General features: G+C 38.3%; 1 protein-coding gene across 1 annotated transcript in view; it reads left to right on the forward strand.

Moving 5' to 3' along the window:
• Positions 1-14015, forward strand: part of SLC16A10 (solute carrier family 16 (aromatic amino acid transporter), member 10) — a 58376-nt gene extending 44361 nt beyond the window's left edge. Inside the window, exons 4-6 of the mRNA XM_009326435.1 lie at positions 4241-4384; positions 7085-7313; positions 8544-14015. Coding sequence (XP_009324710.1) covers positions 4241-4384; positions 7085-7313; positions 8544-8779 — 609 coding nt within the window. The 3' untranslated portion in view covers positions 8780-14015. The remainder of the gene's footprint in view (positions 1-4240; positions 4385-7084; positions 7314-8543) is intronic.
• Positions 14016-16270: the final 2255 nt, after the last annotated feature.

Raw genomic sequence — 16270 nt, forward strand, 5'->3', positions numbered from 1 at the left:
GGGCGGGGGGGAGTTTGAGAGATGGAATGACAAAGGCCATCATGTCTTCTAATAATACTGATTGGGTTTTTGAAGGCCACGGTAGTAATAATCAAATCAATAGATTATGGAGATGTTGCCATGCCTAGATTGATGGCTATGTCTCATACATTACATAAGTCTAGAATTATTTTGTGTGTCTGGATTTAAAATTGTTGCATGGCTAAGAAGGCCAATTAGTACTGAAAAAACAATGTTGTTAAAGCAGTTCTGGATATTACAAGTGCTTATACCTCAGGGCAGATTCCACACCATGAACCCTATGATTGATTCAGTCTCTGATCATAGTTTTTGCCTGTAAGGTTATGTTTTAGACTTACCTGACACCGCATGCAAAGCTTCATCTTTGTTACTTACAGGCATGGCTCACCACTTTGCATTCCAAGGAAGCACAGTTTTGCCTGGATTTCTATAGAACTCATGCATTTCTGGAAAGCATGAAGAATGAAAAGTAAATTTGTGTAGGCTATCCTTTTTCTTTTCCTCTCTGGGAAAGAAAAATCAAAACCAAAAGAACCCCACTCAGCTCTTTCAGAAAACTGTTAACTTGGAGCAGTTAGGAATAGTATCTCCAATTTACAAATGGTACCAGCAGTACTGTGTAAATGTTTCCTTTTTTTCATTCAGAACCAGTGTAAGGATAGTGTCAGACATCAGGACTTGCATTAGGACTTGAAGAAAATGCTGGGTTTTATGTGCTCAGACTTTTCTAGGTTATATATTGCTGTTGGCCATCTCCTTCGGTGAGAAAGATTGCATTGCATTTAGCCTACTAAAGCTTTACTTGATTGGGAATTCCCAAAATGGAATATACACAGGAGGAAAGCAGTTGACAGAGAGAATTATTTCTTACTAGTTCATTACCACTTCTTTTCAGATTCAGGTTCTTTGTGTTTGGAAAAAGGAACTGGAGCTATGCTCAGATTGCTCTCTCTATCTTTGATTCAGCGCATGAATATAGCTGAAATGTGTGTGCATTGAATGGAAGATCTTGGCGAAATCTGGGTCTTGATTGGATGGAGGGAGGTTAGCCAAGACAGTAAAGCATTCCACCCACTACCAAGTGGCTAATCTTTCTTCTAGTCTCATCCTAACAATACTTAGAATTTGGACAATAAGATCTGTGTTTGTATGCATTACCCTGTAATAGAGAGCAAGGGTATAAGGTAAAATGCTGGTTCCAGGGGTGTGTTCAGTTATGTTGTCCACTGTCTATGTCTTGATTTAGAAAATTGCATTGTACAAAGATAACTTATTCTAAAATAGTAAAGAAGCCGTGCTAGTCTGGAAAATCTTGTACTGGTTGGCTCAGGCAAAATTACAGGCCTTTTGTACACTTGAAAAAATCAGACCTGCAATTCACATGCACACAGCTCTAATGAGAGTGAAGAGCTAGCTACATTACTGAGAACAGGCAAAACCCATAGGGAAGTGCTTTGGCCTTCGATGTGTCTGTGTGGCTGGGTCCCCATTTGACTGCTGTAGCTAATGCCTGAAGAGTCATATAATTACAGCCTGTATAGTTCTGCAATGACAAGAGCGTTAATGCATGAGGTGCTGCCGGAGAAGGTTCACAAGTAGTTGCCCATCATGGGATTTTTGAGTAGTTCTATCAGTTAGAAATCTGTGGAAATCTGAATTTCGTTTAAGCTACTTCATCATAAATAAATTTAACCTATAGTTACAAGAAATGTCTCTAAGTCCATGAGTTAGTGCTTAGAGTACTGAATTAATCCTGAATTGCTGTATTTTCAGATATCCAGTTAATACTGCTGTTAGTTACAGCTTACTTAGTGACTGTATCACTGAAGATTGAATATACTGCTAAGGATCAGAGGGTCAGCTCTGAGATCAGACCAGGTTGCTCAGGGCTTTGTGCACTTCCGTCTGGAAAACCTCCAAGGAAGGAGACTGAACAAGCTCGCTGGGCAGCCTGTGCCACTGCCTGCTGCCCACCTGGGGAAAAAAAATTTGTCCTTACATCTAGATGGAAGCTCTCTTTAAGGCTATGGTGTGCTTAAGAGGAGTGAAAGCTAAAAAAATAAATACTAATTTAGATATTTGAAGATAAGAGATGAGTAGTGGTTATTTTCCTACTTAAGGAGTTGATTGAATCCAATACTTTCCCCCCTTGATCTAAGAGGACAGCATTTCACCCTTGAGAGTGCTGCTTTGAGAAATCCAGTTACTCGGTTGCAGATGCAGGGTTAATAGTTATCTAGCTGTAGAGCTTTATCTTACCTCTTGAAAAGCCTCTGGGGAGTGGATGAATCAGGTCTGCTAATTAAACAAGCTAGAGGCTGCAGAAACATGGAAGCAGAACAGGTGACAAGAATGGCAGAAAATACCTTGGCTTCTCTTGCTGGCTAGGCCAGCAGGTGTTGACAGGCACATAAAGGTAAGGGTGTGAAAAGTGTCAGCTTTTCCTCTTCTCACCTTTGACAGAAAGGGAATAAATAGAACAACTTATCTTTTATGTTTAAATATCATTCCTGAAGAAAAATTTCATCAGATTCTGTTCCCAAATGTCTTAAAAAGCAAAGACACCCCCCCAAAGAAAAAAAATAGAAAGAGCAAGCATTTGTCTTCAATTGAAGTTAGAAGTTATTCTTTAAAAACAAAACAAAACCACTAACCCTTATTTTTTAATTTCCTTTCTGACAAAATCAATTGTATTGGACAAATTAATATTAGATTTAATAGACTTTCTGTGACATGTAAACAAAACCCAATTGATTTTATACTTAAGAAAATCACCATCACTCAGCAAATCCTGTTTATGCTGGAAAAAAAAAGGCTCTGCTTGTGTATTAACACTCCAGCCAGGAAAGAATTTTGACTATTTTGCTCTAGAAGTATTTACTAAAACTGAACTTTTCTATTTTATAGCTAGGAGAATAAGGGTTCTCTAGTTTGAAGTGATATCACATAATCAGAATTAACAACAAAGATTGGTGTGCAGCTTTTGCTATCCAGGTCTGTCAGCCTGTGGTCACCTTGTCTCTCAAATGTTTGTACTACATCTTTCCTTAAAATCAGTTTCTTCCGTTTGCTTCTTCACATCTGAGTCTTTACAGTTTCTTGTTCGGAACCAGTTACGAGCACAGAGATTGCAGGACTATGCAAATGATTTCTACATCTTCTAGTGCCCACTTTGGCCTATTTGGTATTGCCAAGCGTGTTTCAAAAAGTGATTGTGCAAAAAATCTTTATGGGTAATTTCTGGTCTTCATGGTTGATTAAAAAAAAAACACCCAAAAACAAACAAAAACCACTGTGGAACCAGATAGAATGTAAAAAAAAAAAATCCAAATCCATCAAGCCAGTCTTATGATTGTGGGTTTTTTGTTTTTTTTAACATGACTTGAAAGGTTAGAATTACTGACACTGGTAGTTCATCACACTGTAGTTGATGATCTATTGTCAGGACTCTAGTTGCTCCTGTCAGTTGCTTTAGTTCTTTAGGATGAATTAGCTGATAAATCATTCTTCCAGTTTGCCCTATTCATTGCTGCTGTAGCTGCACCCTCTCCTGGAAGTGCTTGCTGTTGTGTTTGGCACTGCAGGTGGTTCCTGCTCCTCTTCCTCCTTGCCCCCCTGGACGTCATGGCGATCGTGGATGTCAGGATGCGGCAGTCCGGGGGGGCCCTTCCTTCTTGCACTGTCTGGCCTCCAACTCTCTGCCCCTCTGCTTCTTGCTCCTGCCCTGAGCTACGTCACAAGTTTGGTAGCGTGCATCTCTGTCTTAATGCGCAGTACCGCGGTGAATACTCATTAATCATTCAGCACCTTCAGACCTGAGAGCATGCCCCGGCCCGTGAAACAACCAGTTCTAGACTGCCCTTGTGGATTCTGCGTTATGTTGAATCTAGGACTAGTAAATTAAATGTGGTTGGGGAGAACACTTCTAGGTTCTCTGCAATTTTCTTGGTATTAGACGCAGCCTTGTTGTTTTCTTGAATTAAGTTCCGTAATGGTGAACAAAGCAACAACATGTTTCGGATTGTTTTTTATTGTATCGCACTTAATACTGATAAGCCAGTGCAAAACTTACTCTGCTTTTACAGATTTTAGAATAAGTTAGTTGATCATTTCTAAGTCTGAGATTCACAGATTACTTCTATTTAACTCAAGTTTTCTAAGGTTTATCTTCCTTTTAATTTTAAAGCCAGTTTATTTTCTCAACCCTCTTTTTAAACAGATGAAGCACGTAAGAGACAGATTTGGTGACAGCGTGCCAGAAGAAGTGCTTCTGCTGTGTCTGGGCATTACTTCAGGAGTTGGCAGATTGATCTTTGGCAGAGTTGCAGATTATATTCCTGGTGCAAAAAAAGTTTATTTACAGGTAAGTCTTCACACCGTTCTGAAGGAATATACAAACAATATTCTGAAGGCTTTGGTTGCAGGTACTATTAAGTAAGCAAAATCAACTGATTGGAGATTCAAATTTGAGAAATTTCAAAACTCTACGAAACTCAATGTGTCGTTTTTGATACTAGGAGCCTTTGGTGCAAAGTTCATGAATCTCTGTTTTTTTTTTTTTTCTTTTCCCTCTTTTTAATGCTAAGGAAACATGTCTACTACCTGCTGGCTGTTTTTAGCTGGGAATGAAAGAAATTACTAATCATTAGCACATGAGTGAGGAAACCTTTGGGAATTCTCTAGATTCTGCTTTCCCTGTTTTATCCCATGATTTCATAATGGCTGCAGAAAGATGATTTTTTTTCCTGTGTTCCTCTAGTAAGGATTTTGGATCTCTTTCTTGATCTTTGATAGGTGATAACTTGGTGTCAAGTATGTTCTGTGCATAGTGCACACTGCTAAAAGCCATGGGAATATAAGAGGTGCTTAGTTGAGTAGATTTTGCTGAATGAAAGGCGTTACCTGCAGAAAGTCACAGCTTCCAGAAATGCTGAAGCTTGGGGATGAAGGAGGATATACGCTTTTTTCCCTCTACACTTATAAATGATATTTTTTTGAGAAAGCAGCAGTGTTAGTGTAGATTTTTGGAAAAGCTTTAGTTAATAACTTGCACGTTATCAACGACTGGGTGTTCTTGTTTTGTTGTTTTAGCATGAATAACAAGGGAGACATCTAATGGCTATTATCTGTACTACATTATTGAAAACATTCTTGGGAAAGAACCATCTTTCTGAAGATGGAGTATTTGTTGCCATAGTTACATAAATTTAGATTCCCCGATGATAGAGACTGGGACTATATCTCATTTATTTGCATGGATTTAATACCTATTGTTACACCTTCAGGAAATGCCAGTATTAAGATTAAAAAGTGAAAAGGCCGCATTGAGATGTTACACATGATTTACAAAGCACAAATACCAAACTTGCAGTAAAACTACAGGCTTTTTTATTATTTTCCTTGAATAGCTAGAACTGAAAACCATGGACTGTTTAGGGCATGAACTAGGATGCTTCTGAGTACTGTTGGTTTCACCTAGTTTTAAGCAGGAAAAACATGTTCGCTTTCGCTAAGCTGTACCCCAGCGTTTTCAGCTGTTCTGTTTCAAATCGGCGTTTTTGAGGTAAAGTGAATATTCACCTCAAATATTATTCTGGATTGTCCAACAGTTCATACTATCATCTCATGCAAAAACTATTTAAGAATTAATTTTGACTAATGCAAATGAAACCTCTTTCCTCTTAGAACTTTACTGTCTCATAATTAAGCAACTTAGAGATCTACCCAGCAAGTTCAACCTTCATCTTTCTGTTTCTGCATTCTTTTTTACAGACCTGTTTTGCTGGATTTTCCTGTATAAATTCTATCTTTAGTAACAGAATGATGCATTTTGTCTCTTCTGGATACAAAGTTTTAGTGATTCTGGTTTTAGTGCTGCTTTTACCATAAAATGATAACGCAAAGAATCTGGTCAACAATATCTTGCTTAAAGTTTGTCTACAGATAACCACATTACTACGTAGATATAAACTCATCTCAAATGATATTTGTATTTTCTGTATCAGAATACACAGAACTGAGAATTTCTTCACCTCTATCCTTAAGTTCCTGTAAGAAGCCCAGTTCTTCAGTGTTTCTATTTCTATACCATGCTTTAGACGCTTCGCAACAGTTTCTTTAGTATGCTAAATAAAGTACATTATCTAAAAGAATTGTTATGCTGTCCTGAAAAAAGTTTTATCTAGCTGTCTGCTTAAAGACTTTTCCTAATGAAGTAATTTATTTGATGTCACTTATCTGTTAAAAAAATTGTGACGTCTAGTAGTTTTTAAGTGACCTTGTTTTTCTTTAATGGTCTACAAGTGACCAACGCATAATGCATATGTCTTGTTTGGAAAACGTGTTTGTGCAGTTAGGTGGGACATTGGTTTTCTACGCTGACATATGGCTGATGCACAAGCAAAACTCTTACCTTTTTTATTTTCTTTTTAATTCTGCTTCATTTTGCTGAAAGACAGTTTTATGTCTTTAATTTACAACAAACAAATAATAATCATAATCTAAGATTATAATATAATCTTTGTAAGTATGCATGGCTCCAGGAATACAGCAAGATACCTTTATGTGGAAAAATTGAAATGAGACTTTCAAATACCACCTCTGTTGAATATAAGCACCCTGAAGTGATCACTCATAATACTGATATTTTTACTTAAATTACAACAGTGAGGAGTTCATAGTGTTTTAGCTATATTAAGCTTCTGATATTTTTGTGGCTTTCACTGGTGAAAAGAGCAGAGAGTAACTTTTAAAAAAAAATGTTGGTGCATGAGAAATGACCTTACACAATCACTGCAGGATAGTTGATTACAAATGCATTTTGAAGACTTGTGAAATGGGTAGTTGAATTTCTTTGGTTGCATGCCATGACAGTTATGTGTTTGTTTTATCTTGGTATGTAACTTCTGATGGTGGTAATCCAGGGAGACTGCTTATATTTATTTTAAAGTAAATACAGGCAGACAATTTAATTCACTACAAATGCAAGAAAGCTCACCTGTTCCCTTTATCTTTGCTGATTTGATGCAACATGTTTTTATATTTTTTCATTGGTCATGTTTAGGTGGCCTCATTCTTCTTTATTGGCCTGATGTCTATGATGATTCCACTCTGCCACGTCTTCGGAGGTCTCATTGCTGTCTGTCTCTTCATGGGCCTGTTTGATGGGTGCTTCATTTGCATTATGGCTCCTATTGCCTTTGAGCTTGTTGGGGCTCAGGATGTCTCCCAGGCCATAGGATTTCTACTAGGATTCATGTCAATACCTATGACGTTTGGTCCACCCATTGCAGGTAAGTATAGATATGGTCTGTAGCTGTGTACATGTTCCTATGGTTGCGTGACTCTTTGGCCATTTTTTCCATTCCTACATCATATGCAGTGCACTTACAGTGGAAGCTTTCTCAGTACGTGCTCCAGAATATATGGTTAACTTAACTGCTGCGTGTGGGTTATTAATTTACTGTATTCCTTAAAGTTTGCTTCAGTCTTTTTTTTATTAAGTTATATATTAAGTTTTATTAAGATGTAAAACATTCCTCAAAAAGATAAGTTTCCCGTTGGACTGAGGACCTGACGTTTTCCATGCTGTTGAGGTGACAGCCTATATGTTGATTGTGTTACAGAAGGACTCCAAATTAGAATCTGAAAATTAGTTGGACTCCAAAATTTGCTCATGCAAAACCAAATGTGAGCATAAAAGCTCCAGTCACTTTAATTGTTTCCTATAAGGAGGAACGCTGGCTTTTTTCATTCTTTGGGAGACTGTTTGACAAAGTACAGGTTTTGAAGATGAAAACTGGAAGTTCTTTGGGAGGTGGAAATAGCTTGAGCTATAATCCTTACCACTGATGACTTTCAATCGTAATTTACCCTGAGGTCTTGTGAGTGCTACTGAAAGATACTTAGTAAGGTGTAACTGAACTATGCGGCATTATAAAGAACAAAATTTTAAAGCTAGAACAGCATAAACTAGGCACTTCCTGATCTGGGTACACTATCACAGCTATTAATACTTAAATAGAATTTGATTAATGGGAGGAGTTTTGAGAGAGCATTAGAGTGAATTGTTGGAAAACACACTTTTTTTAATAAGAGGCTACCAGGAATGCAATATATGCAATATATCTAGAATAAGATTAAGAAGCACCTTGATCAAAGGCAACTGTTACCGAAAGAAGGAGAATTTCTCCAAGTCATTGCAAGATTCAAGAGCTGGAGAAGCTGAAATGAGCAACTTTCAAATAGGAAATATGGTATGTGTTTTTAATGATGGGTGGTAATTAAGCAGTCGAGTGGTGACATACTGAGTTCTTTGTTACTTAGTCTTTAAATCAACTCTGGAATACCGTTCTGCCTATACATATATATACACACACACATATATTTGGCCATCAGGTAGTCAGATTAGTGGTTATAATAATCTGTGTCAGCTCTCAAGTTTCTGAATCCCAAGAAAAGACATGTTTTTTTGTAGATTCCCGAGGCCCCATTATTTACCAGTGGTAACTTTGTCTTTCCAGGTTGGCTGCGTGATCACCTCGGCACCTACGACGTAGCATTCTACCTGGCTGGAGTCCCTCCCCTTATTGGCGGAGCTATACTGTGTTTCATCCCCTGGGTCCATGAACGGCAGAAGTTAAAAGAAAGAGCAAAACCTATTGATGGAGAAACTACTGAGAAAATGCTGGAAAACGAAAGCACTATGGTGTCGGACACTACAGAAAAGCCAGTCAAAGAAATGGAATCTGGTTTTTGATGCTTTGTCTTCCTGTACCAGCCCGACCTTCTTCTACCGAAGCTAGATTGGTACTCTTTGGCTGAAGATGCTACATGAATCTGAAGAAGCTTTGAACTATTGCTCAAATAGCAAAACTGCTATAAGATTCTTTTATACCATTGAACTTTTTGAGTTGTTGAGTTTGATTTCAAGCCACATTTTCAAGGTATTTGAAGTTTTGTAGCATTAGTGCGTACATGCGTAGCGATCCTGTGTGTGAAGAGAATATTTTTCTAATTCATCAGAACCTATTCCTGGAAGTGTGAAAGCTGTTTTTGGTTCACTGACCCAGGATGCTTCAAAGACTTTTATGGTCCATCCAATGCAGGCACACCCGTGGGTGTTTATACTGGAAAATGTAGTAGCTCTTATGACTGATTTGTTTTTTGAAGTTTCTCATGCTGTTTTAGTCTTTTACAATTCTGTATCATGAACATGCATCTTTTTGATTACCTTAACTCTTGCTGAAATCATTTTGCATTAGAAAGCTAAATTGTTAAACATCTGTTTTATTTTCTCTACATGCCCCAGCCTGCTCAGGTTGCTTTAAACATTCACCTGGTTTTGCATTCACCTTTTCACAGTAGCCCAAACAAAGAACATTAAGGATGAAAGCTGATGGGCACAGGTTTTGAATATGCGCAAACTCAGCTCTAAGTGCAAACACATTCAGAAGTAAAGCTGCTTTTTAAATTTTTTTAAATTTTTTGATTTTTTTAATTTGGTGAAGGCAATACTATTAATGTATATGTGTATTTTTTTTAGCTAAACCTCAGAATAGCTGATAGTTTTGAAATTGTACTGACAGTAATACTTTGGAGCAGTATTATGAATTAGACTAAATTTCAAATTATTCTGTTGTACTTGTTAGGTTGGGTTTTTTTATTCTTAAAACCGAGACAGCTTTAAAGGATACATTCTAAGTGCAATAATAAGTTGTTTTTAACGTGGAAATATACATGAGCTGTTAAAATGACATTCAGCAATTCAAGATTTTTGCACTAAGCGAACATGCAGGTTTATTATGGGTCTTTATAGCTGTGTTCAATTGTGTGTAGGGTATAGCTCCATATTTTATTCAAATATAAAGAAATGTTTTTGCATGTCCTACTTCTTGCTTAACATACTAAACACATGGCCCTATTACTTATGTATTCTTAGGTATTATGCACTGTTTGTCAAGCAGGTATTTCTGAAAACCTCTTTCTCTGAAAAATATTTGAAAGCATAATAATTTGAGATGAAAACACTGCTTTCCAGTTTATCATAAAATGCTTCCAAGTACATTGTTTATTTGTGGATATGGATGAGCAATGCAGTGGAATACTTAATCATTCTTTATTTCAGGTCCATTCAATACCAATAATTTTTGTTTTCTTGTTTAGAAGTGTCATAGCAAAGAGTAAACTAAATGTGATCTGAAGACAAAATGCACATTTAAGTGCATTTTCTTAATTAGTAACAATACCTGTTCTTTACATAAACCACGGAGGCATACTGCTTTAAAATTATAACCCTTATTGTCTCTTCTATTTTTATTTTTTCTCCAGAGTTCTAGTGAATTGCTCAGAAAGCCCATGTACATTTGTGATATAAAACATTATATTAGCAATACTATTGCATAGACTGTTTACATCTATCAACTTACAAAAGTCCTTTAAATCATGCAAAGCATCCTAATTATTGGAGACCAAAGCTCATACCTTTTTTATACTGCAGAATTTCAATCCCTGCTTTACACGAGTGAAGTTTAAAAGAATTGAATCTTAAAGTGTTAGAGGTGTATGGGAGGGACTTTGAGGTGGGGGAAAAAACCCCAAACCAATCTGTAAAACAGAGGTCCCTTTAGGTTCACTGGGACTTGTGCTTCTGCACAAGTACTTATAAGTACTTCTAAAAATTTCATTAAAATATTCATAGTATTGTTAATTAAAATGACTACAGAATGCTGCCTTCATTACAAAAATGATATTAACAGCCTACGCTGTTCTTGTCTGGAGTATTTCTGTAGAACGTGTCATTCAGTATTATCTTCTATTTGGGCAATGCAAAAGGTGTTGAGTAAGTGTGGTAAGAGCCTCTTGTTTCCTATTGCTTTGTGATGAAAAATTACTATTCACCACAGGTCTTACATTTCATGTGTTCCAGCTTTGAGTTTTTAACCAAAAACAAGGCTGCTTTTTAGCACTGATGCAATTTGAAATCATTGTGACCAGACGTCTTGATGTAATTGTGGCATCTTCCTGACTTGCTGCTCTGTATCTATATGAATTATCTGGGAGACAATATAAAATAATTGTTGTTAAGTTTTAGAAATGATACAGAAATAGTATAACAATAGTATGGATTAATTATTGCCATACCCTTTAAAAAGGTATCTGTACATAAAAATCCAAACTCTCATATTTGAGTAACTAAAAATGTAAATTATGCTTACAAATATGAAGGACAGCATTAAAAAAAAAAAACCAAAACAAAAGCAAAAACCAGACTCCAGGAAGAGGGTACAATGAGTGAATAATTGTTTAGGAGTGGCTACTATATTAAAAACAGCTAGCGAACGGGATTTCAGACGAGAGGGACGCAGAGTTAGGGGTAAGGAAGCTACGCGGGTGTGATGATGTTGGAATAATGAACGTACTTCTGATGCCAGTGCTTGTTTTACAACAATGCTAAAACTGGAAAGGCTTCAGGAAAAAAAGTCTTTTCAGAAAAGGTAAAGAAGTAAATTAATGCATAAGAATTCTGTTAGCATCTTTACTGTTAGCTTGTATCTATGGGGAAATGTCCAACAGAAACGCTCTTTATTGGACATAAGCGTAAGAAGATTGTGTCCTAAAGCTAGATAAGATGCAGTTAAAATGAAAGTAAAGTTCAGATTGTTAGCAGTGAGGCTAACTAACCATTGAGAAACTTATTTAGAGAGACACTGGATTCTGTATGCTCTGAGGCTTTAAAAATGGTTAGCTGTGTCCCTTTAAAGAAACAAACAAAAAACAACCCACACCAAAACACAAAAAAACCAACACAAATCGCAACTATTTAGTACATTTCTGAAAAAATGATTGAATGATGTAGAAATGGTTGCTATTCTGAAAACTAGGGGAGAAAAGCATGGAATAGTCAATTTTATTTTGACTGAGTAAATATAAACTTTTGTAACAGAATTTAATTTTAGGTGTGAAAACCTGTTCATGGGAAACTTGCTGAACTCATATTTTGATGAGCTAATTCATGCCAGATTTAGTCTTGTTGGGGGTAGACTCTAAAATTAAAATACTAGCTTAGGTCAAGAAAACACTTAAATCATTCAGATGTATCCCTCTCTTGAGAACAGTTCATAGAGTACTCTTCATAGGCATTGCTCTTCCATCCTATAAACAGAGTATTATCGTCTTTTTTCCATTAAATGTTCTCAGGGTAAGCTTCAGAAGAAATTGGGTAGAAAGAGGTTCACTTGAAACGGCAGCGTGACATTTCCAGTCCTACTTGATGCTGTTAATTTAATACACCGGATCTTGAAACCAAGACTAAAAAGTATTAAGGGGTTGGTTTTATGTATGGCTGACATGTCTGTTCAGTAGGTATGAGATCCTTGTAAATCTTAATATATCTGTTCAGCAAAGCGTCTGAAATAATGAAAACCCTTCAGGTTCTTGTTCACATCTAAGCTACGCAACGATATACAATGTATAATTAATAAAAAAGTATTGTTGGATTTATTCTGGCTACTTGTTGGAGGACCTGTACAAGTCTCAAACCAAGATTTCAAATTAACATACTCTTAGTTAGAATTTCTTTCATCCAGATCTTTCTGTTCAGCATTAACACTTAGAATTTTTTTGTAAGTTTACTTTCAGCGACCGCTTATGGACATTCCTAAATTGCTTACTTGAGTCAAAGGTGACATAGGCATTCTGTGGCCATCCTTCAGGGTATATTCAGTATCAGGTGAGGCAGACAGCCGACGTTTCTCTCTCTCTCTGCCTGGGCACGTACGTTCCCCCCCTTCCCTTTGGAGACACTGGATTGTCAAAGCTGACGCACACCGCACTGGATATGGATAGCCTCCCTTTCTCCAACTTCCTGCCTGCACGTGGACAGCACTGTTCAGCCTCCCTGTCTCAAACTTCCTCCCTGCATTAAACCTTGGAATAGCCGTAGCCCGATAGACTAGGCAAGTTTTTGTGAAGTGGGAGACGTGAGTTGATTCAACCTCACAAGAGTGCTGAAGGCAGTTCTCACACGTGCTGGATGAATGCTTTGATCACACGCTTACGATGTAAAAAATGGACACTACCATTTTAAAGCAAAAATGCCCTGCTCGGTTTTTTGCATCAGATAGTACGTGCCAAAGGGACAGGAGGTGCTTCCTTGCAGCCCCAAAGGAAGTATCTAAGGATGGGAATCAACGCTACTATTCTTAGGATCATCCTTACGGGTTAGCTTCAGCAGCCGGGTTCTCACCGTGCTGGCACGGGGCAGCTCCCTGCTTCGCCGCTTGCTGAAGGGCGGCAATGGCGGAGGGGCTCGGCCATCCTCTCTGAGCCGGGAGCAGAGGTGCTGCCTTGTTTGGGGCCCGATTCCCCTCTGGGGAGCTGGAAGTGTTATGGAAGCTGACTTTTAGGCATCTTACCTCTTTCGTTGGAACTGACCCTCTGATATTAAAAGTCTGTGTGTGTACGTATATATAAATACAATGTATTTTGACCAGGGCATACACAAACATTCAGTGCTTAACTACGGAGCTGTAGCACTGGAATGTGGGAGACAGCTGAGGAAGAAGTAATTATTTTTCATTTGTGGGTTTCACTGTTGACAAGCACAGCACCTTTACAGTTCCAGTCAGCCAGTGAGTTTCTAGTCATGTAAACTTTGGCATATTTTCGGTATGCCTTTTCGTCTTTTATATATATATATATACTGTGTCAACCTTTTTAATGTTTCAGAACTGCGTATGCTAAGATTAGAGTGATTTTTATACTAAAATGTGTGCTAATATTGATAACACTGACATGCTTAAGTATCTTTATAGACATCATTTTGTATGTTGTTTTTGATATTAAAGGATATATGTTTTGCTAGCCTTAACTCCATTCTTTAAAGTTCTGCTTTGTTAGAAGGGTAAGAAATTAATGTCTAATGTCTTTCATGGTGCTAAAGTAACTGTGATCAGTCTCAAATCATTCAGAATAAAGATGGTAGTTCTTAAGTGCCCATTTGTTACTGCATGCATCATTTTTAGTCTTGTTCTCCTGTAAAACTTGTCATTTTTTATAAAAGTAATTGTGTTATATTCTGATAATTATTGAATCTCATGTGCAGACTTTTATACAAAAGCCTTTACAGCTTTTATTACCACTGTGTTCTGACTGGAATGTCCCCGTTACGTTTGCTCCTAAATGAATATATGGTGCAGCCCATTTCACTCTGATGGCACCCATGATCTGTTTTAAGACCAATGGTTTACAAACCTAAACTACTGACTTCCGGAGTTACATGCTTCCGAAAATTTTATCTACTCTCTTTTCCATTCTGGGGTTTAATATCAAACTTACAGAAGAGTTGCATTCACGAAAGGCAGAAGTAGACTTGAGGAAGGGAGGGAAACTGTGTTGGAATAAACTTCAGGGGCGTTCTAAAGAATTCTGCATGTTTTTGCCTCACGAACTGCCAGTGTAATTCAGTGGACCTTTGATCATTTACTGGCCTACTACCAGTTTCACCTTGACTTACCTTGGCAGTGTGAAGTGTTTCGTCGTTGACAGCTTCAGTAAATCACAGGAGTTCATTCACCTTTCCTTTGTAGTAGGGCCAAATATTTCCTTTTCTTTAGTAAACGTATCTGATGATAAGGGGGAAACGTTCCCATTCCACCTGGGGTTATTCTGTAGACTGCTCATATTTCAAATTAAAATTTGAAAGAGATGCCAGAAACCTTTATAAGAGCCTGAGTGCTGTTGCCATTTGTACAGGCTCAAGGTACAAAACCTCTTTGTAAGTATGTAAAACAAAAACGAGAAGACTATGGGATACATTTCAAATACTTCTGTACCTTTTTCAAGAAGCTATTTTTATACCAGTATTTGCCGTGAAAGCTAATTAACAAGGGAAAATACTAACATCTAGAAATGCGGTTTGACTTGCATATGATTTTCAGAAAAGAAATACTGTTGTTTTATACTTGAAATTATTTTACTTGAAATATTCTCTACCTACGGACCTGTGAACAGAAGCTCAGCAGCGTGCTGCACATCTCTGATAGTAAGACTTTGCACTTGTTGCAAAGATACTAACGTGGCTATGAACAACCAGATTTAAATGTTATCTTGCAGGGTTAGATTTTTTTTTTAATGCATACATCTATTTCCTCAGGTTATCCTGAACTGGAGCCGGACCTACAACATGCTAACCGGTGCCAGGAGAAACAGGATTAGGTTGCTGCACTCTACATACAGTGGCTGTTGTATTCTAGCATATATTTCTCTTTTGAACAACTCGGAAAACAAAACAAGTAAAAAGAAAAAATCCGACTTGGAATTGTCTTTGAGTTGCTTGTCAGGCTTAAAAAGAACAAGTACTCTGACAGGTAAACCTTTCTTACGGAGAGTAGCACCTCCACGCTGAACAGCAATAGTTAAATGAAACACTTCGAAAAGCCTGTGGGCTGCTCTTGGCAAGTAGTAGAAGTTTATATAAGAGTGCTTTAATAAAGCTAAGCGGAGACCCAACACCTCTGTGTCTCTTGGCAAGCTTTGTAAGCGTGACATGACGCATGCGATGTAGGAGACAAAAGACCTTGTACGCCGAGTTGTCTGAAAGGTCCGGTGCAGTTTAAGTTACGTGACAACACAGATGGGGGAGGGGGAAGCACCTGCTTTGTGTCGGACTCAGCCGACACAAGGGATGCAGTGACTTTGTGTTAGGGAGATTCTGTCAATATAAAAGAAGATTTTTGAAGAAACTTCTCTGCAGCGTTCACCGAGTACCGATTGTACTGTCCACGTAAGAGGGAAGCTAGGCTAAGCTTTCGTGGAGCGATGGCGTGGAGAAGCACGCAAACTGACGGCGGGATACCTGCCAGCGCCGCGGCTTCCCCGGCTTCGCAGGCCGCGCTGGAGGCCGGGCCTGGTGGGGCCCTGCCCGCCCCCGAGAAGCAGCTTTGGGCCTGGTAAGGGCCTTCGTCCCAACATCTGACTTCTGCAAGGCAGGCTGAGCATTTTAAAAAATGTTACTTGTAAAAGGGGATCCTAAATAATTGATATCTAATAACGTGTATCTATTTTAAAACGCCGTTACTGTAGTTCTGTTCGGTGAGGCCTGCGTATAACGCACCCCTGCGCCCCCCGTTCCTGGTTTCGTAAGGGCGCTTTAGCTAGCGGCTCCCCAGCGTACGGACAGCAGCGTGGCGGAAGACCGGAGCTATTCGCAGCGCGCAGGCCCGGCTGTCCGCGCCGCCCGCCCGCGGCC

This window comes from Pygoscelis adeliae, unplaced genomic scaffold (genome assembly GCF_000699105.1).
Source record: "Pygoscelis adeliae isolate BGI_AS28 unplaced genomic scaffold, ASM69910v1 Scaffold206, whole genome shotgun sequence".
NCBI classification, from domain to species: domain Eukaryota; kingdom Metazoa; phylum Chordata; class Aves; order Sphenisciformes; family Spheniscidae; genus Pygoscelis; species Pygoscelis adeliae.